Source organism: Oncorhynchus mykiss, chromosome 28 (assembly GCF_013265735.2).
Source record: "Oncorhynchus mykiss isolate Arlee chromosome 28, USDA_OmykA_1.1, whole genome shotgun sequence".
NCBI classification, from domain to species: Eukaryota; Metazoa; Chordata; class Actinopteri; order Salmoniformes; family Salmonidae; genus Oncorhynchus; species Oncorhynchus mykiss.
The window spans coordinates 16489194-16514066 of record NC_048592.1 but is presented as its reverse complement, the minus strand read 5'-3'; the positions used below and the strand labels follow the sequence as shown (position 1 = coordinate 16514066).

General features: G+C 44.3%; 1 protein-coding gene across 1 annotated transcript in view; it reads right to left on the bottom strand.

The window, feature by feature from the left end:
• Positions 1–24873, bottom strand: part of LOC110508639 (cadherin-2) — an 83368-nt gene that overhangs the window by 27513 nt on the left and 30982 nt on the right. Inside the window, exon 3 of the mRNA XM_036965888.1 lies at positions 8361–8581. Coding sequence (XP_036821783.1) covers positions 8361–8581 — 221 coding nt within the window. The remainder of the gene's footprint in view (positions 1–8360; positions 8582–24873) is intronic.

The window sequence follows — 24873 nt, the reverse complement described above, 5'->3', positions numbered from 1 at the left end:
AAATTGATGTGCCATCCTCCCATGGCTGTAATGAATGTGATTTGAAACAAAGGAGGATGGTACCTGCAAGCCAGACTCTAAATACCCAGATGGCTCCAATTGCCTATGCTGTTCCACAGAGAGAGACTGTTGGGAGAGATGCTGAAGCAGCGCCAGAAAAGTCACAATAACCTTGAACGCGCCATGGTAAAAATGAAAACAAGACGCCGGCAAACTTAGGTAGTCAAAGTCAGTGAATGACAGATGCAATTTCCCTGCTGCAGAACAGTCACGCCTCAGAAAGTCCTTTATTTACTCTCTCCTCCGTCTGTAATTACTGATCGCCAATTCGTTGCACAGTATCCCAAGTACTGAAACTAGCAGAAAGTTCTCTGTGCAAACAACAAAATTAATGACTGTTTTGCCTTACAAAACGAGCCCCATCTTATGCCGCCTCGGCACGCATGCCACCCCTCCCTGACGATCTACGGAGCTGTTGGAGCGTCTCCACTAATCATGTTTGAAATCCGATTATGCTGCTTTCACACATTTGAAATGCAGAGAGGCAAGCGGACAGATAGCGGGGAACATGCTTCAGAAATATCTATTACCCTATTAAACTGGAGGAGAAAGTGCGAGCGGTAATTATTTGTGACCTGGCGTCTGGAATGATGAATGGTGTGGAGGGTTTGCTTAGAAGCCTTAGCCCCAACACACATCTATCTATCTCTGGAGTGTTCGGCATGTCTCTCTGCACCTTGTTGGAGTCTACCTCCATCCTCTGACTGTGTGTGTGTGTATGTGTGTTTGTGTTGTTATAGACAAGTACAAAATCACCCTCTCTAAGGCCTAGACTCTTTTGTTGATGTGGATGGTCTTAGCAGGGGAGGTCTTTATTCATTTTATTACTCTGATTTTTAAAGTCATGCCCCCATCCGTCCTCGGCCCTTCCTAAATAAGTCTATTTAACCCACTGCCGCTGTTAGAATCGAAATAACACAAACAGAACTGGAGTCATAGACGTTTTTAGGAGGGCATGTCATAATTTGAATGTTTTTCCCATTTTCCCCTCATTCTCCCACCAGTAGGACCTGCGCTGCTCATTCATCCGACATGGAAGTTGCAGAGGCCAGTTGATAATCACCCCGATAATTGCTTCTAAAACGGAACCTAAACTAAACCAAAACTACATTAAATAAAGTATGATGGGGTCGAAAGGGGGAGCATGGGTGAGTTGCAGAGCGAGGGGAAGCGGATCATGCATAATAACTTATTCTGAATGAATAACAGGGTGGGCCATTCTATTCTATTTGTATATTATAATTATAATCTCAAAATCTTGGGGATGAAATGAATCATGACATCTCTATTATTCTTCTGAGTCGGAACCTCAGCTAAACAATGAACCATAATCCCAACCTTGTGTGAATCTGCAGGTAGCTAACCAAAGGTCCAATGTTAGCTGTTACCTTTATTTAACTAGGCAAGTCAGTTAAGAACAAATTCTTATTTACAATGGAGGCCTACATGTAGCTAGCTAGACTCTCTTACCCGTATATATGGATAGACGCTTCTCCCTCTCTGTCACAAATGCCATGGTTGCCCTTAGTTTGAAGATGTAATATACAACAGCCTTGTGTGTTCCCTTTTCGACTCTGTCTGCATATTTGCAATCAAACGGCAGAATTTTCTCAATCTCCTTAATTATTATACTCTAATTCCACTGATTTTCTAAACTCGGTCCTCCAGAAAGTGGGGAGCAACACTTCTGCAGTTCTACGACCTGATATATTTCAAAAAAGCAGCATTAGAATGGATTACCTACACATACTGATCAGCTCATATTATAGACGGAAGGTGCTACATGGCAGACCAATCTGAACTCATCTCTCGACATGTCCAGCCCACTCATTATCTCAGCCAATCATGGCTAGCGGGAAGGTTGCTGTCATTTTTCTTGGCTAAACGAACTAGGCTCGTAATTTAACAAGTGTATTTCTATTTACAGATGGCATATACGTTTGTTATTAAGGCACATGAAACTTCACATGTTCCAGAATTTATTTAAAGAAAAATAAGTATGTTTACATTCAAATGGCGCTCCTGTGAAGTAGTGATGCGCGATATACGCCTAGTTTCCTGAAACGAGGAACAAATGTTTTCTGTTTCATTATTGTAACAAAGGCACTCCAGCCTACAGTAATATAAACTAATGAAAATGCTATTTTGTTATTTGAAATGGGAGAGAAAAATATATATTTTAATGTTACCTAACACCTACCTTCATGAACACAACCAAATCAATATTTTAGTGATAGTATATATGAAGTGTATTAATTACACTGTTAGAATGTTTCAGTCAGAATTACAACTAGTTAGCTTGAAGGGGATTCGTCAAGGCCCAGCGGTTCTAGTGCTAAAACATTCCCCAGGGCCGATGCGTTCGCAGCGCTCGCTAATATAGCATCTAATTGCTGATGTGATTAAGGATCGCATGATGATGATTCATGACAGCCATTGCTGATAACCAGATAACCAACCACACACGGCCCAATAAACTGGTGAGATATATAGTGGAGGGCTCTGAAGTCAATCAAAGATTTGGTTACTACCATGTCATCAAGTCCAAAGCCACCACTGTCAATACAGTTAAGTCAATCACATTGACACACAGCACTGACATTGACATCAATTGTCAATCAGTCTAGACTAGGCCCACCCTCCTAAAAAAAAGCACGTGCTTACCCATTTGGGTCCGCTTATTTCTATTTAAAAACAACTGTGGCCAAGCCCCTTGTTTATCTGCCCTGAACATGTGTGCATTTCTCTTTAAATGACCGGCCCGGGTGACTAATGATGTCATTAGAATCACATACCTGCAGGAGTCACAATGGTAAATGAGCGTCAGCAGCTAACGATGCTGTTTTCAAAACTATCACTAAATCATCCCCTGTAGAATTTTAAACCTCCACTGCTGCACTCATACTAACTAGACATAACTCTCAACGGTTTTAATCTGGAGGCTTATAAAAGGCAAGTGCCTTTTATGCAGTGGTTTCGGAGAGGTGCTTTTGAAATGTACTGCTTGGGTAACTAATTTGTCCTGTATATGACTGGAGGAAGAGACAATGTATTTTCAGACTGTGTCTTTGTTGAACAAAGAGGCTCATTGTACTGTACTTAGAGGCATTCATTAACAATGAAAGTCCACAACGTAAGATCAGACAACGCTGACTTCAATAATTCAACCTAAAACAGCTCACTCACACCGGTGCAAATTGGGTTGAAAGAAAGAGAAAGGGCTGAGAACGAGCTACAGAGAAAAGGCTGGAAGAGAGAGAGAGAGAGCAAGAGTGAGAGAGAGAAAGCCTCCCAAAGAGCTTAAATGTGAGTCTGTGCTGTCTTGCCAATTAACACCATTCCACAGAGTGAGAAAGAAAAACTGTCACAGATTATGGACGTTCAATTGAACAGGAACACATAATCGAATACTGAGTATGAGGAGAGAAATACAAACCCAGCCGTTTGAGTCTCGTTTCTCCTCCTTTCCCTGTTCTCTCTCTCTCTCTCTCTCTGTGACACACTTCATTACATCACCACATCACATGGCCATTCTCATCTACAGCCAATCACAATGTTGACTGATGAGCACATGGTCAATATTTAGCAATATCTGTCAAGCCCAGCGGGAACACTGACTGAACGGTGGCTCTTTAAAGCCTAGAGACAGATGTTGTCTGTTGTTTGAATCACCACTAGTGATCCCCTCTGGTTGGATGACGAACATACCTCCATAACCCGCCACAAAAAGGCTGATTGAAATCAGTCTTTATGAGGAGGTATTCTGCATCAGTTGTGTGCAGCGCTGCTACCCACTGATCAGGCTGAGTATATGTTTGTGCTCCCCATTAAGTGAACAGTTAAAGGTACCCGTAAAACACCAGTCTCAACATCAACAGTGAAGAGGCGACTCCGTGATGCTGGCCTTCTAGGTAGAGTTCCTCTGTCCAGTGTCTGTGTTCTTTTGCCCATCGTAATCTTTTATTTTTCTTGGCCAGTCTGAGATATGGCTTTTTCTTTGCAACTCTACCCAGAGCACCAGCATCCCGGAGTCGCTTCCACTGTTGATGTTGAGACTGGTGTTTTGCAGGTACAATTTAATGAAGCTGCCAGTTGAGGACCTGTGAGGCATCTGTTTCACAAACTAGACACTCTAATGTACTTGTCCTCTTGCGCAGTTGTGCACCGGGGCCTCCCACTCCTCTTTCTATTCTGGTTAGAGCCAGTTTGCGCTGTTCTGTGATGGGAGTAGTACACAGCTTTGTACCATCTTCAGTTTCTTGACAATGTCTCGCATGGAATAGCCTTCAAATCTCAGAACAAGAATAGAGTGACAAGCCTGTAATCCAACCCACAAATGCTGATGCTCCAGATTTTTTTATTTGTTTTATTTCACCTTTATTTAACCAGGTAGGCAAGTTGAGAACAAGTTCTCATTTACAATTGCGACCTGGCCAAGATAAAGCAAAGCAGTTCGACACATACAACAACACAGAGATAAACATGGAGTAAAACAAACATACAGTCAATAATACAGTAGGAAAAAAAGTATATATGCGATGTGAGCAAATAAGTTGAGATAAGGGAGGTAAAGACAAAAAAAAGGCCATGGTGGCGAAGTAAATACAATATAGCAAATAAAACACTGGAATGGTAGATTTACAGTAGAAGAATGTGCGAAGTAGAAATAGAAACAATGGGGTGCAAAGGAGCAAAATAAATAAATAAATACAGTAGGGAAAGAGGTATTTGTTTGGGCTAACTTATAGATAGGCTATGTACAGATGCAGTAATCTGTGAGCTGCTCTGACAGCTGGTGCTTAAAGCTAGTGAGGGAGATAAGTGTTTCCAGTTTCAGAGATTTTTGTAGTTCGTTCCAGTCAATGGCAGCAGAGAACTGGAAGGAGAGGCACCCAAAGTAAGAATTGGTTTTGGGGGTGACCAGAGAGATATACCTGCTGGAGCGCGTGCTACAGATACTCAACTAGTCTAAAGAAGGCCAGTTTTATTGCTTTTTTAATCAGTACAAAGTTTTCAGCTGTGCTAACATAGTTGCAAAAGGGTTTTCTGATGATCAATTAGCCTTTTAAAATAATAAACTTGGATTAGCTAATGCAATGTGCCATTGGAACACGAGTGGTGGTTGCTAATAATGGGCCTCTGTACACCTATGTATATATTCCATGAAAAATCTGCCCCTTTTACTGAGTAGGGGCAGCTACAATTTGTAATTTATATCATTATCAATGTCTACACTGTATTTCTGATCAATGTTATGTTATTTTAATGGACACTTTTTAAAAATTTTCTTTCAAAAACAAGGACATTTCTAAGTGACCCAAAACTTTTGAACAGAAGTGTACATTATTTTAAATACAGTATATATTCAGTGCCATCAGAAAGTATTCATACCCATTCACCTTTTCCACATTTTGTTATGTTAGCGTCGCTGCACAGCTATTTTCAGGTCTCTCCATAGATGTTCGATCGGGTTCCAGTCCGGGCTCTGGCTGGGCTACTCAAGGACATTCAGAGACTTGTCCTGAAGCAACTCCTGCAGTGTCTTGGCTGTGTGCTTTGGGTGTTTGTCCAGTTGGAAGGTGAACCTTCACCCAGTCTGAAGTCCAGAGCGCTCTGGAGCAGGTTTTCATCAAGGATCTGTCTGTACTTTGCTCCATTCATCTTTCCCTCGATCCTGACTAGACTGCCAGTCCCTGCCGTTGAAAAACATCCCCAAAGCATGATGCTGCCACCACCACCATAGGGATGTTTCCAGGTTTCCTCCAGACATGATGCTTGACAATCAGGCAAAGAGTTCAATCCAGGTTTCATCAGACCAGAGAATCTTGTTTCTCATGTTCTAAGACTTCTTTAGGTGCATTTGGCAAACTCCAAGCAGGCTGTCATGTGCCTTTTACTGAGGAGGGGCATCTGGCTGGCCACTCTACCATAAAGGCCTAATTGGTGGAGTCCTGCAGAGATGGTAGTCCTCCTGGAAGGTTCTCCCATCTCCACATAGAAACTCTGGAGCTCTGTCAGTGACCATTGGGTTCTTGGTCACCTGCCTGACCAAGGCCCTTCTCCCCCGATTGCTCAGTTTGCCTGGATGGCCAGCTCTTGGAAGAATTTTGGTGGTTCCAAAGTTCTTCCATTTAATAATGATGGAGGCACTGTGCTCTTGTTGACCTTCAATGCTGCAGACATTTTTTTCGTACCCTTCCCCAGATCTATGATTTGACACAATCCTGTCTCGGAGCTCAAGAACGAGAAATAAGACAACTATGCATAACTATTCAGAGCCACCTTTTACAGCAATTACAGCTGCAAGTCTCTTGGGGTATGTGTCTATAAGCTTGGCACATCTAGCCACTGGGATTTTTGCCCATTCTTCAGGGCAAAACTGCTCCAGCTCCTTCAAGTTGGATTGGTTCTGCTTGTGTACAGCAATCTTTAAATCATCCCACAGATTCTCAATTGGATTGAGGTCTGGGCTTTGACTGTGCTATTCCTAGACATTTAAATCTTTCCCCTTAAACCACTCAAGTGTTGCTTTAGCAGTAATGCTTAGGGTCATTGTCCTGCTGGAAGGTGAACCTACATCCCAGTCTCAAATCTCTGAAAGACTGAAATAGGTTTCCCTCAAGAATTTCCCTGTATTTAGCAGCATACATCACTCCTTCAATTCTGACCAGGTTCCCAAGTCCCTGACAATGAAAAACATCCCCACAGCATGCTGCTGCCACCACCATGCTTCACTGTGGAGATGGTGTTCTCGGGATGATGAGAGGTGTGGGGTTTGCGCCAGACATAGCGTTTTCCTTGATAGCCAAAAAGCTACATTTTAGTCTCATCTGACCAGAGTACCGTCTTCCATATGTTTGGGGAGTCTCCCACATGCCGTTTGGCGAACATCAAATGTGTTCGCTTATTTTTTTCTTTAAGCAATGGCTTTTTTCTGGCCACTCTTCCGTAAAGCCCAGCTCTGTGGAGTGTATGGCTTAAAGTGGTCCTATGGACAGATACTCCGATCTCCACTGTGGAGCTTTGCAGCTCATTCAGGATTATGTTTGGTCTCTTTGTTGCCTTTGTGATTAATGCCCTCCATGCCTGGTCCATGAGCTTTGGTGGGCGGCCCTCTCTTAGCAGGTTTGTTGTGGTTCCATATTCTTTCCATTTTTTAATAATGGATTTAATGGTGCTCCGTGGGATGTTCAAAGTTTCAGATATTTTTTTTATAACCCTGATCTGTACATCTCCACAACTTTGTCCCTGACCTGTTTGGAGAGCTCCTTGGTCTTCATTGTGCTGATTGCTTGGTGGTGCCCCTTGCTTAGTGGTGTTGCAGTCTCTGGGACCTTTCAGACAGGTGTATTTTTACTGAGATCATGTGACACTTAGGTTGCACACAGGTGGACTTTATTTAACTAATTATGTGGCTTCTGAAGGTAATTGGTTGCACCAGATCTGATTTAGGGGCTTCATAACAAAGAGGGTGAATACATATGCACGCACCACTTTACCGTTTTTTATTTTGTCAAATTTTTTTACAACAAGCTATTTTTTTTATTTCACTTCACCAATTTGGACTATTTTGTGTATGTCCATTACATGAAATCCAAATAAAAATCAATTTAAATTACAGGTTGTAATGCAACAAAATAGGAAAAACGCCAAGGGGGATGAATACTTTTGCAAGGCAATGTAAATAAGGTATTTCAGTTTTTGTAATTTAATCCATTTTAGAATAAGGCTGTAACGTAACAAAATGTGGAAAAAGGGAAGGGGTCTGAATACTTTTCGAATGCACTGCCAAGACCGTCCAGTTTTGATTTCTATTTGCCATATATATTACAACTGTGCTGTGATGTTTCACAGAAGTTCTGAACCTTTCTATTCTCATGGTTTCTATGGATTGTAAATTAAAGATAAACATTTTTGCTAAGAGCATTATTATTTTATTGATTGATTGACTATGACTTTTCATATCACCCAGCAGTGCTATTTGCAGAGTTAACTCCAGGTAAATGTTGCAATTCTTCAGTTGTTCCTGAACCTGCGACCAAAAACAAGCTACGTATGGATTGTACCAAAACATTAAGTTTTAAATAACGAGCCTCCATTCAGTATCGCGGAACATCTGCTACAATTTAGGGAACAAATCATCTGTTTATGCGAGGCTAATAAGCGGAATTGGATGCAACGGCGGAATCCGAATTGGAACATTCCACTTTCCACAATGCTACTCAAAGTCACAAATAAACAACAACTATTAGAGAGAGAGGGGGTAGGAGAGAGGATGCATGTGGAGGTGTTGGACGTACCTGCTGGTCCTGGCCTACAGGGGGCGTCAGTCTCACTTGGGTCTGCCATTGCTGCTGATTGGTCTCGTCCCTGGCTACGATAACTAGGGGCACTGTAGGGAGGGTGGACAAGGTCAAAGGCCTGAGGGCGTAGACGACCCCGTCAGCCTCTATCCGGAAGTCGAACGGGTTACTGCACTCGAAACGCACCAGTCCACCTCGGCCGCAGTTCACAAACTTCACTGTAAGAGAAGGAGAGGGGAAACAGAACATGAGATTGAAGCTGAGGCAACCTGGGAGCGAGAGACAGAAAGACAGCGAATAGACACTCAAACAGACAGACGGACATCCAGACAGCTCCCACACCACTCACAGACTGTGTGGTATAGTCCACAAAGGTTCTCCAATTCCTCCTAAAACTCATACATAATTTATGTCAAGCTGCACCACAAAGGTATTGTTCTAAACAGGTGCGGTAGAGAGAGAGAGAGAAGAAGAAAGAGAGAGAAAAAAAGAGAAAGGGAAAGAAAGCAAAAGGGGAGATGTGCACCCCTGAAGGGCACTTGCTGAATACAACTTTGAAAGCTAAAATGGGAGTCTGTTCGATGACTGAATGTAAAGATTGTTTGTTTTAATATTAACAGGAAAAAAAGGAGAAAAAAAAGAAAGAAAGCTAAAATACCAAAACATTGCACTTTAAAACTGATGTGCTAATTTGACTGTGGCTAAATGAACTGTTGGGTATGGGTAAAAAGAAGCATCAGCTTCAATAAATAAAATAAGAATAATTGATTTCATTCTTATTTATTTCAGCTCAAGTCGTTGCACAGTAGCTTTCTCCCCAATGACAAACGCGGATGATTCGCCGTGGTCGGCTAGCGATCCCAACTCTCAGGGAGTGAGAAGTGTGTGATGTTTATTTCATAAGTGAGTACACATGCACACGTACACACACAGCTGCAGTGACACACACACACATGGCTCCTGGGAGCTCTAGTACACAGTCCCAGAGCGCTTCAGTGGCAGTGGTCTGACATCGGTTCATGTTACAAGTGAGTGACAGTGCATCTCAAACACCCCACCTGCACACACACACATACAGACTCAGGTACACAAAAACCTATGCACACGCACATGCACACATACATAAACACTTCAATATTCCAGTGCTTGTTCAGTGCCTCCTGTGTGTAAAGATTTCCCTGACAGCTGTTTTCTGTAGCGGTGATAGAGAACAGAACCCAGTATACAGATAATACTGAAACTCCTTCAAGCTAAAGAGATTGTGGAGGCTGCGCCGATGCCATTTTGAATTATTAAACCAGATGTGGAATGACTTTAAAAAAAAGTATTGAAGAAGGGTATCTAATCTCCCATTCTTGTGTAACCTTAAGGACAGAGAGCGCTACAGAGAGCTGTGACTTCAGAGGGTCTTTACATTGGAGGCACAGCAGTGTGAGGTAGTGCAATACAGTATATGTGGAGGGAGGGATGCTGAGCCCTGGCTCTGAACGGGAGCTAAGGTTTAACCCCAGGCCCTATTGCCTGGGTACTGAGCAAGGATGTTGGTGAAAAAAGCTAAAATAGGAGCTACTATTTTTATTTTGCAGACTCGCACAAACACACACACACACACATACAGTACACACACACATACACACACACCGAAATACAATTCACTACCTACTAATAACCTTTCTGTGACATAGAGAATTAACACTGCCGTGCTAATTGAACTAAAGAGAAAGCCTTTTGTGTTCGCTTGCTTCCGGCACTCAACGTAATACACAAAATGTACCAGTTCCTTTCTATTCCGGAACATAAAGCACAATGGCTAAACCACCACAGCAGGAGATAGAGCAATTTGACCAATGACAAAGAATTGTGAAATTCTGAAAATTGGGCAAAGCATAAAGAGAGGGGAAAAAACATTTGCTTAGTCAGACTGTTGATTTTCACAGTGGACACAAAGGTGTCCAGTGGAGTGTACCTTACCGAATTAACCTCCAAGTCCTCACCAAAAGCACACAGAAATACAGGCCTTTTTTTTTTAAAGGACAAAATGTTCACATCATTTTCAAAAACCTGAAAACAGAGGAGAGGAGAGAGAGACCTACAGACAGATAAAGCATCACATCTGCCAACAAAGCCACAGCATGGTACACTGGTCTGCTGCTCCTGAGGAATTGCCATTCATCTAAATATTGATGAAAAGCACACAAAGGTGTCTCAGAGAGCGGCTCGGCATTGTGGGGGAAAAAGCAAAGAGTAAACACTCTATGTAATGAAGATATACAAGATACAACGGGAGGAGAATCTATACTGGAACCAAACACACCACAGGCCTATATATTGACCATCTGCACACTGCACAGAGATGTTTTTCAAGCAACCTCATCCAATTAGTCATTTTTTTGTCTTTGAACCTGGAAAAGCAGACTTCAGAGCGCTAAATGACCTTGGTTAGCTGAAGGTGTTTCCTTCCAGCCACCCGTCTGTAAATTCAAAGCCTTCAGGCAATCAACTCAACAGCAGTAGTCCGGCTGATGCTCAGACACATAGGCAGAATACAGAGAGAAGTGTCAGAACGGCTCAGCTCACAATGACAGCTTCCCAAAGGTCTACTGGGTGGATGAGAACCGTATCATTAAAGGGAGAGGTGATACAATCTAATTCACACGCTCTATTGCTAATGAGGTATATTGATTGGCTGGCCGAAACACTCTGTTTGTTGTGGCCTATAGTATCAAAGAGATGATAATTAGTGATTAGTGTTAATATTGCTTCATCTTAATGATCATTTATGGGGCTAGTCCTGGCTGGCTGCTGAGCTGAGCCTGGTTGGTCGCTCCCAATTTAATTACAAACAAGGCTACAATGTTGCTCCCTGTGTGTTTGAGGATGTACAGTGTGTGTCTGGGTGTGTGCAATACCATGGGTTAGCCCGGTGTTTCCCAAACTCGGTCCTGGGGACTCCAAGGGGTGCACATTTATTTTTTCTCCCTAAAGCTTGATGATTAGTTGATTATTTGAGTAAGCTGTGTATTACTAAGGCAAAAACCAAAATGTTGGGCCCCGAGGACCGAGTTTTGGAAACTCTGGGTTATCCTGTATTTGATTGCAGTGGTTTCCCTGTGAGCCTTTGTGGCACTGAGGCCTGTTGTTGGAATGCTGAGCTCCAGTTCTCTAGCTCAGTCTGAGATTTGGCCATGTGAACACCTCTGGGAGGCCCTTCAGCAGCCAGGCGCCATGGCAATCGCTGTGCAAATTCTCAGCAGGCAGCACAAATTCCAATAATAATGAATGGGGATGTCCACCATGTGTCTATTCATTTATCAGCCCGAAACTCCCATAGCCTATAGAAGACAGGAGCAGCATTTACTAACCCTGGATGTTCCAGTTTATCTATATCTAGATTTATCGTCTCCCCAAGGTATAACGAAACTTAAAGAGATCCTTGCTGACACCACCACCACCAGCACCACACCCTATTAGACATGTCGTCATGGCCACAGGGCCAGGGAAATAAAGGTCTTTGGTTTGGACAGAAACGCCGATGCAGCAGAGAGAGGGGTATATACTGCTGCTGTTAGGGGGGAAGAACACAGGCCAGTCAGCAGAAAGGCCAGTCCAACTAATGCCCCTTGCCGGGGCACAGAATTACCTCCGACTCAACAAGCCCATTCACAGGCTTATAGAAACCCCCGCAGCTGACTAGCAACACAAAAAAATAAAACAGCTAACCTCCCCAAAGTGCCACTCTTTTGTCTGTCTCCATCCTTTGGTGTCACTAACAGACAAGCACAACTACAGAGAGCAGATAGAGGGGGGGAGAGAGAGAGAGAGAGAGACAGAGACAGAGAGACAGAGAGAGAGAGAGAGAGAGAGATACTACATTTTCTTAATTTGCAGCATTCTAGAGAACTGTCACACGGGACAGCAGTTTTTTTTAAGACCTAAAATACAGTATCTCATTCTCATGCAGCCTACCTCACAATGGGAGCACATAAAGAGGTCGTCTGTCGTAGCCTAACGTTGAGACAGTACATAAAATGTTTCATAGTCTTTACCTTTTTATGCCTGTCTGCCAATCCAATATAGTGGCACTAAGTTAGTAAAAAGCTGGTCCCTGTAATGTGCTGTAAATGTGGCAAGACTGATTACCTTACAATTGGCCTAGCGTCGCCCGGGTTAGGGAGGGGTTGACCGGTAGGGATATCCTTGTCTCATCGCGCACCAATGACTTCTGTGGTGGGCCGGGCGCAGTGCGCGCTAACCAAGTGTTTCCTCCGACACATTGGTGCGGCTGGCTTCCGGGTTGGATGCGCGCTGTGTTAAGAAGCAGTGCGGCTTGGTTGGGTTGTGTATCGGAGGACGCATGACTTTCAACCTTCGTCTCTCCCAAGCCCGTACCGGAGTTGTAGCGATGAAACAATTGGATACCACAAAATTGGGGAGAAAAAGGGGTCAAATTCAACAACAACAAAAAACACACACAAAAAACACCTCGTCATGTAGTTCGTCCTGATATTACCATCATTCATCTCCAGCTGGTGATGTCACTGACAGGCGTAAAATACTCAGCATAGGTGTTTCATCAGTCGCCTGGCAGAAATGCAGAGCCCGGCGAATGCTCCAGAGATAATCCCAGCGGGCAAATGCCAGGACGCCACTGATACAAATGCATTTTCATGAACACAGATCACCAAATCGAGTTCATGCTCATAACGCTGGGCCTAGATGGCTGCACTGGAGATGAGACAATGCCATATATCACATAGGCTCTAAATGAACTGTGCTCAGCGGAATGTCCATTGTTTACAAGATGGTGGCTAAGCTGAAACTTGGCTAGGTCACATGCCGGTGCCTCAATTAAAATCAAAGTGCTAAGAAAGACACTCTACAGGAAAATGAAATAGTGGCTAAATGAATAAACGGCAATTTGGCATCAAGTTTGAGGCCACAAAACATTTATTTTCTGAAACATTTAGCATGAAATTAGGACTTTCTGCTATTGCGCCCTTCACAATATTCTGTCCTGTCCAATTATTATATAAAAAGTGAAAGTAACACCATACTGATGCTTTTGAAGTATCATAGCTTGATACGACCCATACGTATGCATGCCTGTGTACTTCGTTCCCATTTAGGTGGTGTATAAGCTTTTCCTCTGAGTACATGTTCTATACCCTCAAGGGTAGTATGCCATTTTAGCTGGTTAGCCTTTGGCTTTTTATGTCAAAGCTTTTTTTTCCATCTTAAGAATCTTAAACCCATTCATTCTGTGGACATGAGGCTCGAACAGCAATGTCCTTGCGATGAGTAGCAGGGAACTCTTGAGGGAAAGTAAACAGTTTACAGTTGATGTTTGGATGTTGGAATGACAAGGCTGGTCTTTGCCAGACAGGGGCCCTGCTTGAAGCGGTATTGCTATTGCAGGGAACTTCAAACGTCACAGAGAACCATGTGTTAAAGGCTCTGCCTAAAAAATGTACAGGATTCGCAAACAGAGAAACATGGAGAAATGTCGACTTGCCCCACTAATGTCTTTCTGCAAAATAAACGTGTGAAAAGGGAAAAGGCTATCAAAGTCATACGGGCTACGCCATAGGCAGCAGCCTTACTTTCTTATGGTGACCAACTCCCACGACAATGATGTATTATTGCAGAAGACGTAGCACCGTCCTGAAACCGAGGCTTCAGTTAAAGGCTGAAAACACACTACCAAATTGCATTGATACCACCTTTCTTTACCATGCACGCCCACACTGGCACAAACACACTCGGAGACACAACCAGCACAAGCAGCATTATCATAACAGCTAGCAGCGATATCCCATGCAGGTCCTTTTCAATCTCAGATAAACTGACCTATGGGCTCTCTGGATATGCTAAACGGACCCCTTGCTCTGAGGGAATAAAACAGCCCTTTTCCATAAATGAGGTTCTCTCCTGTTCTCCTTTCTCTTAACACTTAGCATTTCTCTCACGCCAGCACATGACCACTGGCTCTCCCGGGAGCCAGCGGACTTGTCTGACAGTGAATGTATTGGGAGGACAATAACAAGGTAAGACGATCGACTCCACGCCAGTGCCCAACAGTCACCTCCATTTCCTTCACAGATCGGGAGATGCAGATCGCTTCTCTGGATCGGGCCCATTAAAGTGCAAAGTCCCTGTGTTGTTTGGTCGAACCTGGAAAATTAGCCTCAGCTATCTCCATTGGGATACCATCGTCAAATAAGGGCCTTTAATTCTCATTTCATTCTCATTGACTGGGGGTGTTTTTCTGTACGGAATCAGAAGGACGTTCGCTGTTGTGTTCTAATTGTTATGTTCTACAGCTAGAATGTAGAAATTAGCCATAGTCATCTCCTTGTTAGGTTCATCATCATATGAGGACCTCTTATTATGAAGGCTGAAGAGCTTTTGAATATATTTTAGTCACTGAATGAAATGCTGTCTGTTAGCTGCTGCTAGAGGGAAAATTATTTGAAAGTAAACGGGTTAGTGTGAAAAGAGATATCACGTATTCAGATGTTCAACAGTCTTTGTTTGGTAAATGAGATGATTCTAGTGTGTTTTTTGGTGTCACAGGAGCCTAGCCTAGCGTCTAGCTGGATTACTGTGTCATCGGAGCCAAGAGCTGATAATGGCTAAGCTACATCCTTCTTTACTTATCAGCAACATAGCTACTGGGATTTGGGCGAGCAGAGCGATCAGGACTGCCGCTTGATACAGCGTTTCAGGCTTAAAGGAGGGTATTAAACTGACCACATTATTAAAAGGGTGTCAAATAGCTCTCAACAGCTCTTTATGAAGACTTTAACATGGCTAGCTAGTAGCTAACTCCATGGTAATACATACAGGTAAATGGAGTCTCAGATCAACATGAAAATATGATATTTGAACTGCTAGGAAGCTAACACTTCTTAACACTGTCTTTCACTCTGCTTAGTAGTGTCCTGAGTTTCTTCTGACCGTGTGAAACAGATCATGTGTTGAAGGAAAAATACCCACTCCTTTGAAGGAGATCACCAGCAGCATCACATAACCTCGAGCATATTTTACACCTCCTTCACATTCTCTGGGATCAAAGGGAGATAATGAAAACCTATTTCATTGAAGAATTAAAATGGTCGTTTTTAACTGTAAAACCGTGACGAGGATAACGGAAGGGTCAGTGTGTGTGTCCATATAAAACCTGTCACGTCCTGACCTTAGTTCCTTTTTTATGTCTCTGTGTTAGTTTGGTCAGGGCGTGAGTTGGGGTGGGCATTCTATGTTTTGTGTTCTATGTTTGTATTTCTGTGTTTGGCCTAGTATGGTTCCCAATCAGAGGCAGATGTTTATCGTTGTCTCTGATTGAGAACCATACTTAGGCAGCCTGTTTTCCCACTATGATTTGTGGGTAGTTGTTTTCTGTCTTTCTATTAGTTACCAGACGGAACTGTTTCAGTTGTTCTTCTTGTTTACTTTATATTGTAGTGTTCAGTTCAGTTGAATAAAATGACGAACACTTACCACGCTGCATATCCATCCAAACTCCTCCTCAGAAGAGGAGGAAAACCGTTACAGAACTACCCACCAAAAAAGGACCAAGCAGCGTGGTAACCAGGAGCAGAGGGTTCTGGACTCCTGGACTTGGAAGGACATTCTAGACGGCAAGGGATCCTACACATGGGAGAAGATCCTGGCTGGTAGGGATCGCCTCCCATGGGAACAGGTGGAGGCAGCCAGGAGAGCAGAGGCAGCAGGAAAAGGGAACCGCCGATACGAGGGAACACGGCTGGCAAGGAAGCCTGAGAGGCAGCCCCCCAAAAAATTTGGGAGGGGGCACACAGGGAGTGTGGTAGGAGTCAGGTAGGAGACCTGGGCCAACCTCCCGTGCTTACCGTGGCGGGCGTCGTACTGGTCAGGCACCGTTATGCGGTGGAGCGCACAGTGTCCCCAGTACGCATTCTTAGCCCGGTGCGCTACATCCCAGATCCCCGCATCTGCCAGGCTAGGGTGAGGATCCAGCCAGGGCGGATGGTGCCAGCCCTGCTCTCCAGACAGCCAGTGCGTCCCCTCGGGCCAGGATATCCTGCGTCAGCTCTGCACACTGTGTCTCCCGTGTGTCTGCACAGCCCAGTGCGTCCTGTGCACGTGCCGGGGTAAAATCACCATCCAGCCAGGACGAGTTGTGCAGGCCCTTAGTTCGAGACCTCCAGTGCGCCTCCACAGCCCTGTCTATCCTGTGCCTCCTCCGAGAACCAGGCTGTCTCTCCGTCTCCTCCCTACAGGTTCTCCCGCCGGTCCGGCGCTTCCAGAGTCTCCCTCCTGTCCGGAGCTGCCGGAGCCGCCCGTCAGTCAGGAGCTGCCGGAGCCGCCCGTCAGTCAGGAGCTGCCGGAGCCGCCCGTCAGTCAGGAGCTGCCGGAGCCGCCCGTCAGTCAGGAGCTGCCGGAGCCGCCCGTCAGTCAGGAGCTGCCGGAGCCGCCCGTCAGTCAGGAGCTGCCGGAGCTGCTCGTCAGTCAGGAGCTGCCAAAATCTCCCGTCTATTCGGGGCCCGCTGCAAGGGTCCCCAGTCCGAAGTCGGCGGCGAGGGTCGCCTGTGGTGGAGTGGGGTCCACGTCCCACGCCAGAGCCGCCACCGTGGACAGATGCCCACCCAGACCCTCCACTATGGGTTTAGGTTTTGTGAGTCCGCACCTTTGGGGGTGGGGGGGGGGGGGGGGGGGGGGGGGGTACCGTCACGTCCTGACCTTAGTTCCTTTTTTATGTCTCTGCGTTAGTTTGGTCAGGGCGTGAGTTGGGGTGGGCATTCTATGCTTTGTATTCTATGTTTGTATTTCTGTATTTGGCCTGGTACGGTTCCCAATCAGAGGCAGATGTTTATCGTTCTCTGATTGAGAACCATACTTAGGCAGCCTGTTTTCCCACTATGATTTGTGGGTAGTTGTTTTCTGTCTTTGTATTAGTTACCAGACGGAACTGTTTCAGTTGTTCTTCTTGTTTACTTTATATTGTAGTGTTCAGTTCAGTTGAATAAAATGACGAACACTTACCACGCTGCATATTGGTCCGATCCTTCCTACTCCTCCTCAGAAGAGGAAAACCGTTACAAAACCGTTGTAACCTCTCCTCCTCCCGTTGGCATCTGACTGTAGCTGGCTGGGCCGACAATGCCCAGACACCTCTAGACAACGTTAAATCAAAGTTATTAGAAATAAAACCATTGAACTTTGTGTCTATAATTGATTCCTTTAACCTTGCCTCCCCCCTCTCATAAAGGTCATTCAATTTTAATTGTGCTTCCCTTGTTCAATTTTAACTGCTGAACATTGCTCACTCTGCCCAATCGCCACCGTCCGCCTTCCAAGGGAGGGAGAGAGGGCAGTGAAAAGATATCTATGTGCGGTTAGATGCCAGAGGGGCAGCTCCTAAGATGCCTTTTCAAAATCTGATTGTGAATAATAAGCCACTTTCCATGACGACATTCATTGCACCGTACTGCAGCATCGTGCATAACAGAGGCCATTTCCCACTGACCTTACAGTGGGGGAAAACACATTTGCCCAATGTTACACTGCTTTCTGCATCCATTTCAAATGGGCTGCAGTGCTGTTGAAGTGCCATTACAGAACTTCTGCTCATTTGACACATGCCAGCTCTGGAATAGAAGGGTGGAAACAATGCAAGAAATACTGTGCCATCATATACAATATAAATACAATTTTGCCCAAAGTAATGCATGTGATATGAACTTGTTTAGATTCACTGTCAACATAATATGATGATATTATATCACAAAACATTTCAAAACAAACATACAGACTCACACAGCAGAAATAGAGCCAACTGTATCTCTCATAGTCACAGACACACTGCACCAGTGACATCCAATTTTCAAAAACATGTAAGTGAAATGCTTTCACTCTTAACACTGTACTGAAATACCTGAAAACACCTCTTGAAAACCACTCTGGCACAGTAGAAGGGCAATTACTGAGTCCACTCAGTTTGAGCAACATGGTAAAAGCAGGCCAAACATGTCATATACCTGTATAAGACCTTACTTTAATGTACCAGTACTACAACTGCATCATCCACTCAGAACATGGGGCTCTCACATTTCCATTTGGACGAGATTCGGAGAATAAAGAAAACCTTGAAAGGAGAAGGGCAGCCATCAACCTTGTCATCATCAGCCAATCATTTTGAACCCCGGTGAGGAAGGCTGGGTCAAGGGCTAGAAATGGAGCCAGTCAGAGAGAGGGAACATATTTATGTTGGCTACATGGCTGGATCACGAGGGGGCTGACCATTAAAGTGCCTGAGTGCAACCTGTAATGGGGCATTAGCCGGGGCTTTTGATCTGAAACTGAGGGCTTCAAAGCCATTCATTTTACCCCCTTGATCATTTCTGTCAGAATGCCTTTGTTATATATATATAAAAAAAACTCTGTGTCAGAGAGAAAAACCCAATGATAGAGTGAGTTGGTAGGTCTCCACTGTGGGCATGTTCATGGAGACTCATAAGATGTTTTAATTATCTCTCCAGCGCAACGGAAAGGTGGCTGTTGTCGGGTAGTTCCTCCCAGCAGGACCAGGCTGGCTGGCTGGCTAGCCTCAGCTAAAATGACACACACAAAAATCAACCGCTCAATTCAATTGTTTTGATTCACTATCGACAGAGTGGCATGTGGCTGAAACGAACACTGATCAATAGGTTGAACCCACTCAAAGGTTCAGATCTTCTGATTGAGGGGTAACATTGTCATAAATAACACCCTGAGAGACATGTAGAAAGACAATGGTATAGCTGCTGTCAGAAAGTATAGCTAACACTGCCGTGGCAGAAGTAGAACATAGCATTAGGGTTCGGCGGTTGGCATCTGCAAGCTCAAACAGACATGATTTGCATCGCCACCCAATTCAAATGACCTCTCAGCACAGCAGCTTGTTGGGAGATATTCTATTGGGGTGTGGAGACGGACAGACTGGCGTTGAGCACCATTTCAGAAAGTCCATTCAGTGAATGTGTAAATGTAAAACAATGTGCCTTTTCAATCATTCCAGCCAAAAACCCTTCCCCAAGTATTGCCGCGTCTCTGCAAGTTTCAGGCACTACGCCTCTCAGCTGCTTGACATGGGTGAGCTACTGAGCTTCACTTGACAATGAAATCGTTAAGGATGGGAAGGGGGCAATTAACTGTTTGTCAAGTAATTTATGTTTGAAGGCCTTTAGAGTGTTGAATTAAATCAAACTGGACTTGCCATCATTTCTGTGGTGGTTTGGAGTGGGATTTACACCACTTATAAAACAGAGTGGTGAATATAAAACATACCCAACTACTTCAGAGGTTTAGCAAAGCTAACAAGAGAGAAAAGCTCTTGACTAGAAAAATGCGACATCATTTGAATAGTCATCAGAAAGTGATTGAGAGCTTGTGATGATCAAATAATGAATACCTCTATGTATTTAGATGACTACGTTCTAAATCAATGGGAGAAAAAGCTAGCACAAAGCAGCACCGTGACAATGCAGGATAAAGATCCCAAATCATAGAGAGCAATACAACTCTGATTAGTTAGGGACAAAGGCCTTCCGATTCGAAAGTAAAGAGTAAGAAGACAAAGGAGATTTCCCAGGAGCTCAGAGAGAGAGAGAGAGAGAGAGAGAGAGAGAGAGAGAGAGAGAGAGAGAGAGAGAGAGAGAGAGAGAGAGAGAGAGAGAGAGAGAGAGAGAGAGAGAGAGAGAGAGAGAGAGAGAGAGAGAGAGAGAGAGAGAGAGAGAGAGAGAGAGAGAGAGAGAGAGAGAGAGAGAGAGAGAGAGAGAGAGAGAGAGAGAGAGAGAGAGAGAGAGAGAGAGAGAGAGAGAGAGAGAGAGAGAGAGAGAGAGAGAGAGAGATTTGTACATTATCAATTCGGATAAAATTAAGACTCCTGTACATTTGGGCGTGATTAAATTCCGACAAATTGTCCAACCTCCTGCGCTTGTGCTCGACATACAGTTCATTAAACAACGCAGTCTCGGAGCCAGCCAGCCAGCCAGCTCCATCCACCACAAATAATAAGCGTCACGCATGACAGAGGGACCACACGTTTGGTGGCCCCGTAATCACACACATGACACGCCCGCGCATATCTACACACCACAGGCCTAACACAGCCAGATGAATCCGTGGGCCTGTGAATTGCACTGTCTACAAGTGTTAATTCTTATTATAAGTGTCTTATAATCCTGTAATAGTATCTCATTACATAGAAAAACACATTTCAGTCCCCCAGTCCGACCTCGGTGTTGAGTAACGACACAGACAGACTGCCTCTCCCTGTTAGCCTATACAGTAGCATGAGGATCAAGGCGCTCGGACAGAACACAATGAATATTCCCAATTACATGCACTAGTACCCACTATCTGTTCAACTTGTCATTTGCAGACAAGTCTTCAGATGTCAAGGCAGTCTGTCCCTTGGATATAACCCCCAAAAACACTTGGATTTAACAAACAGACTACAGATGTAGGATCTTAATTTGAGAGTTTGCTACAGCAGGAAAATGATCCTGCAGCAACAGGAAATGTGAATTATCATGTGGATTATAATGAATGGACATTTTTGTAGGGGTTGGAGGGGGGGGGTCCAATCTGAAATGGTTAAGTGGAAACGTCAGAAGCCTTTTTAAACCTCAAATACACTACAAGTGTACATTTCCTCCACTGCAGACAAGTTCTCATACAACAGAGTGATCAAATTAAGATCTTGTAGGCAATATTACAAATCCAATCAATACTATGTTGGGTGCTGTTCTATGTCGTAAATGAGATTCCACCTAAACCTAACTTGTCCATAGTAAGAGAAAATAAAAATAACATGCTTCATGTCTTTAGAGTGGTGTATTTATTGCCCGACGACATACTGAATTGAATTTGGACTGCCCTACTTATCGCTACATACATTCCGTCTGGGACTGCCATCGTAGAAGTCATTTCTGCTGACGTCAAAGTTAGGGGGGTTGTACAAAACAAGTCATCCGCGAACGGATGGTCTCTAAACAGAGTATTAAACCAAATGACTATATCCAAAATGCTGCTTTACCCATCGGTTTCTGGCACCAATCAAAATGGTTTGAATGTGTTCACATAGGAGGAGTTGTTGGGGAGGAAATCAAATCCAGACTCATCTTGGAGAAGAAACGTAAGTAGGCGTGGCGTTTGGCCAGAGCGAAGTTGATTTGTAGCCAGGCAAGTGCATTTCGGCTACCTTTAACAATGTGCCCAAGAAAGAAAAGAAAACTGAGACTGAAATTGTGCCCAGTGAAATTACGTTGAACAAACAAGGAATAGACGTTGAATTGACGTCTGTGCCCAGTGGGTCTGGAGAAGAACAGAATAAGATAACTAATAGTCTTCATAGTATGCTCCTCTCTCTTGATTGATTTACTAAGGCTAAGGAAAACACACTCAGATAAACTGTCACGCCCTGATCTGTTTCACCTGTCCTTGTGTTTGTCTCCACCCCCCCCCCCCCCCAGGTGTCTCCCATTTTCCGCACTTATCCCCTGGGTATTTTAACCTGTGTTTTCTGTCTGTCTGTGCCAGTTCGTCTTGTTTGTTCAAGCCAACCAGTGTTTTGCTTCACGCCCTCCTGGTTTTGACCCCTGCCTGTCCGGACCCGCCTGCCTGACCACTCTGCCTGACCCTGAGCCTGCCTGCCGTCCTGTACCTTGGCCCCTACTCTGGATTACCAACCTCTGCTTGACCTGACCCTGGGCCTGCCTGCCGCCCTGTACCTTGGCCCCTACTCTGGATTACCAACCTCTGCCTGACCTGACCCTGGGCCTGCCTGCCGCCCTGTACCTTGGCACCTACTCTGTATTACCAACCTCTGCCTGACCCTGGGCCTGCCTGCCGCCCTGTACCTTGGCCCCTACTCTGGATTACCAACCTCTGCCTGACCTGACCCTGGGCCTGCCTGCCGCCCTGTACCTTGGCCCCACTGCTCTGGATTATCGACCCTTGCCTGCCTTGACCTGTCGCTTGTCTGCCCCTGTTGGTACAATAAACATTGTTACTTCTACACAGTTTGCACTTGGGTCTTATCTGAAACCTGAAATAAATGCATACTTGATGGAACGTAAATGAAGTTGTCTAGCATTGCTGTTAACAGCAAATGTATAGGTCTAATCAGTATAACACAGATGGACACAGATTGGACACAGGAGATGAACATTGAATCCCATCCAAAAGAATATCCAACCGCTGCTTGGAATGTCATTCAAATACACGATCAATAAAAATGTGATATTGACACAGCCTACTTGTATTTGACATTTCCATGTGTTCCCAAAGAGACAGTTTTGCACCACTTTATGACGGCCAGAGCATTTCTCGTTATCAAAAAATTAAACAGGCAGTATCTCCCTCACTCCACCTAGCTTCCCACCCCCATTAACACCACCGACCCGTTGACCCCTGTACCACAAACAACGAGGCACTGCACAGGACAAAAAAAAAACAAGGTTTGTTTGTTTTTAAAACAGTGAAAAAATAAACCCTAGTCTTCTGAGGGGCTTGGCAGAAAAACGAAAACCTGCTTAGTTAAAGAGGAGGAGGGGGAAAAAAAACTTCCTCAAAACAATGGCACTGGAAAAAGACAGAAAGAGACCGAGGGTTTTTCAAAGAAAAAGGCAGGAGGATTAGTGCAGCTGCCAATACAGAGGGTAGGCTGGGTGTGCATTCGCCAGCCACCACACATTTGAATCAATACGTGTCAAATGCCGCTTGAACACACAATTAGTGTGCCGCTAAAGAAAAATAAGGAAAAATACACTCAGGGAAGATTAAAGGATGTGCACAATGTTCCTCTCAAAATCGTTCAAATTCAACACCTATACAGGCTTTTCAGACACATGACAGCTTGTTATGTGCCTGCTCAAGTTGAAGAAAGCAGAGGAGAGCAGAGCAGGGAGGAAAGCAAAGCATGCATCTGTATGAATATCCAAACACCTTCTCAACGTGTCTGTCAACTCCACTGAGCCCTTTGTGCTGCTGTGTGGGTTTCCTAAAGATATCAAGCGACAATAACTAGGATACATAACACACCATAACAGACATGGCATCTCATCTCACTACTAACCTACTTCGACCTGCTAGATACTAGATTCCACTCCCGCACCCCCCTTCATCCACCGCATAAACTTAGTGGCTCAAAAGAGATCAACCAACTGAGTGTAATGAAATTGAGAGGGGGGAGGCGGGGAAGTGGGGGAAGTGAGACTGGAGGGGATGGAGTATGGGGGTTAGCAGGATCATCCATCTGTGCAAGCAATAATGTCTGTATCTGCAGGCTGGTTGAATCACACTTTCAAATGGATGGCACAGACTTCTGTAATAGCACTGATGGTCGGTCTCCTCGCTGTTAAAGTAAATAAACAAATAAATCCTGCATATACAATATACAGGAAGCTATATTAGATATCCTGTACACGGTGTTGTGTGCAGACGGTGATGTACAGTATGCATGGTAATCTATAACAGTAGCCTCTGTTAGCCTAGCGGTTAAGTGTGTTGGGCAAGTAACCGAAAGGTCGCTGGTTTGTATCCCTGAGATGACTAGGTGAAAAATCTGTTGATGTGCCCTTGAGTAAGGCACTTAACCCTAATTGCTGCTGTAAGTCACTCTGGATTAGAGCGTCTGCTAAATGACTAAAATGTAAATCTACAAGAGGAAGGAAAACACACTGCAGGTCAGTGGAAATGAAACAAGACGTTATCTCATGTACAGACCGGATGAGGTGGTTATAGATCTTTGTCGGTGCCATCTCTCCCTCCCATAAAACCTCTGAAGGGCAGATGTAGCATTCATTTGTGAGAGACGAAGGCATCGCATCTTTCCATTAAGGCCTGTTTCTCACTTTCAAATGCATGACTTCCTTTTTTTACGTGGCAGCAGAAGCATCTCCAACCTACAAATTGGCGCACTGTAATGTTGCAGAGTGAGTCATGGCTTAACCTAACACAGAACCAGACATTGGTAATTTAGGACGCACAGAGACCTTTTCTAAAAGGCTCTTATCAAACAGACTGTGAAGTAGATCCTATTTTATCCCCTTGCAAAGATATTTGTTGGAAAATAAAAATGTGTCATACAAATAAGAATGTCATACAAATTTGTCAATGCCACAGATATGTGAATGTATAAGATTGCCCTGATTGTATAGGAGAGCACATTATAGCTTTACTAACGAGGATAGATATGATAAAACCATGCTTTTACATACTGCTACGATGGTGTGAGTATAGATGCATTGGTACAATGGCTACACCTGTATGTGACTAGCCTGCAGGTTTTGGTTTCAGTATGTAAAGCGGTTTAAATCCCCCTACAACAGTCATGTTGTATATGATTTGTATATCAGTATGTATGGCTGCAATATACCAATATGGTAACACTGGTATGGGGAATATGTATACCTCCATATATTTGGGTATGACTGTATGGTTGGTTGGCTGTATGGGTCAGTCATAGACCTAATAGTGACACCGG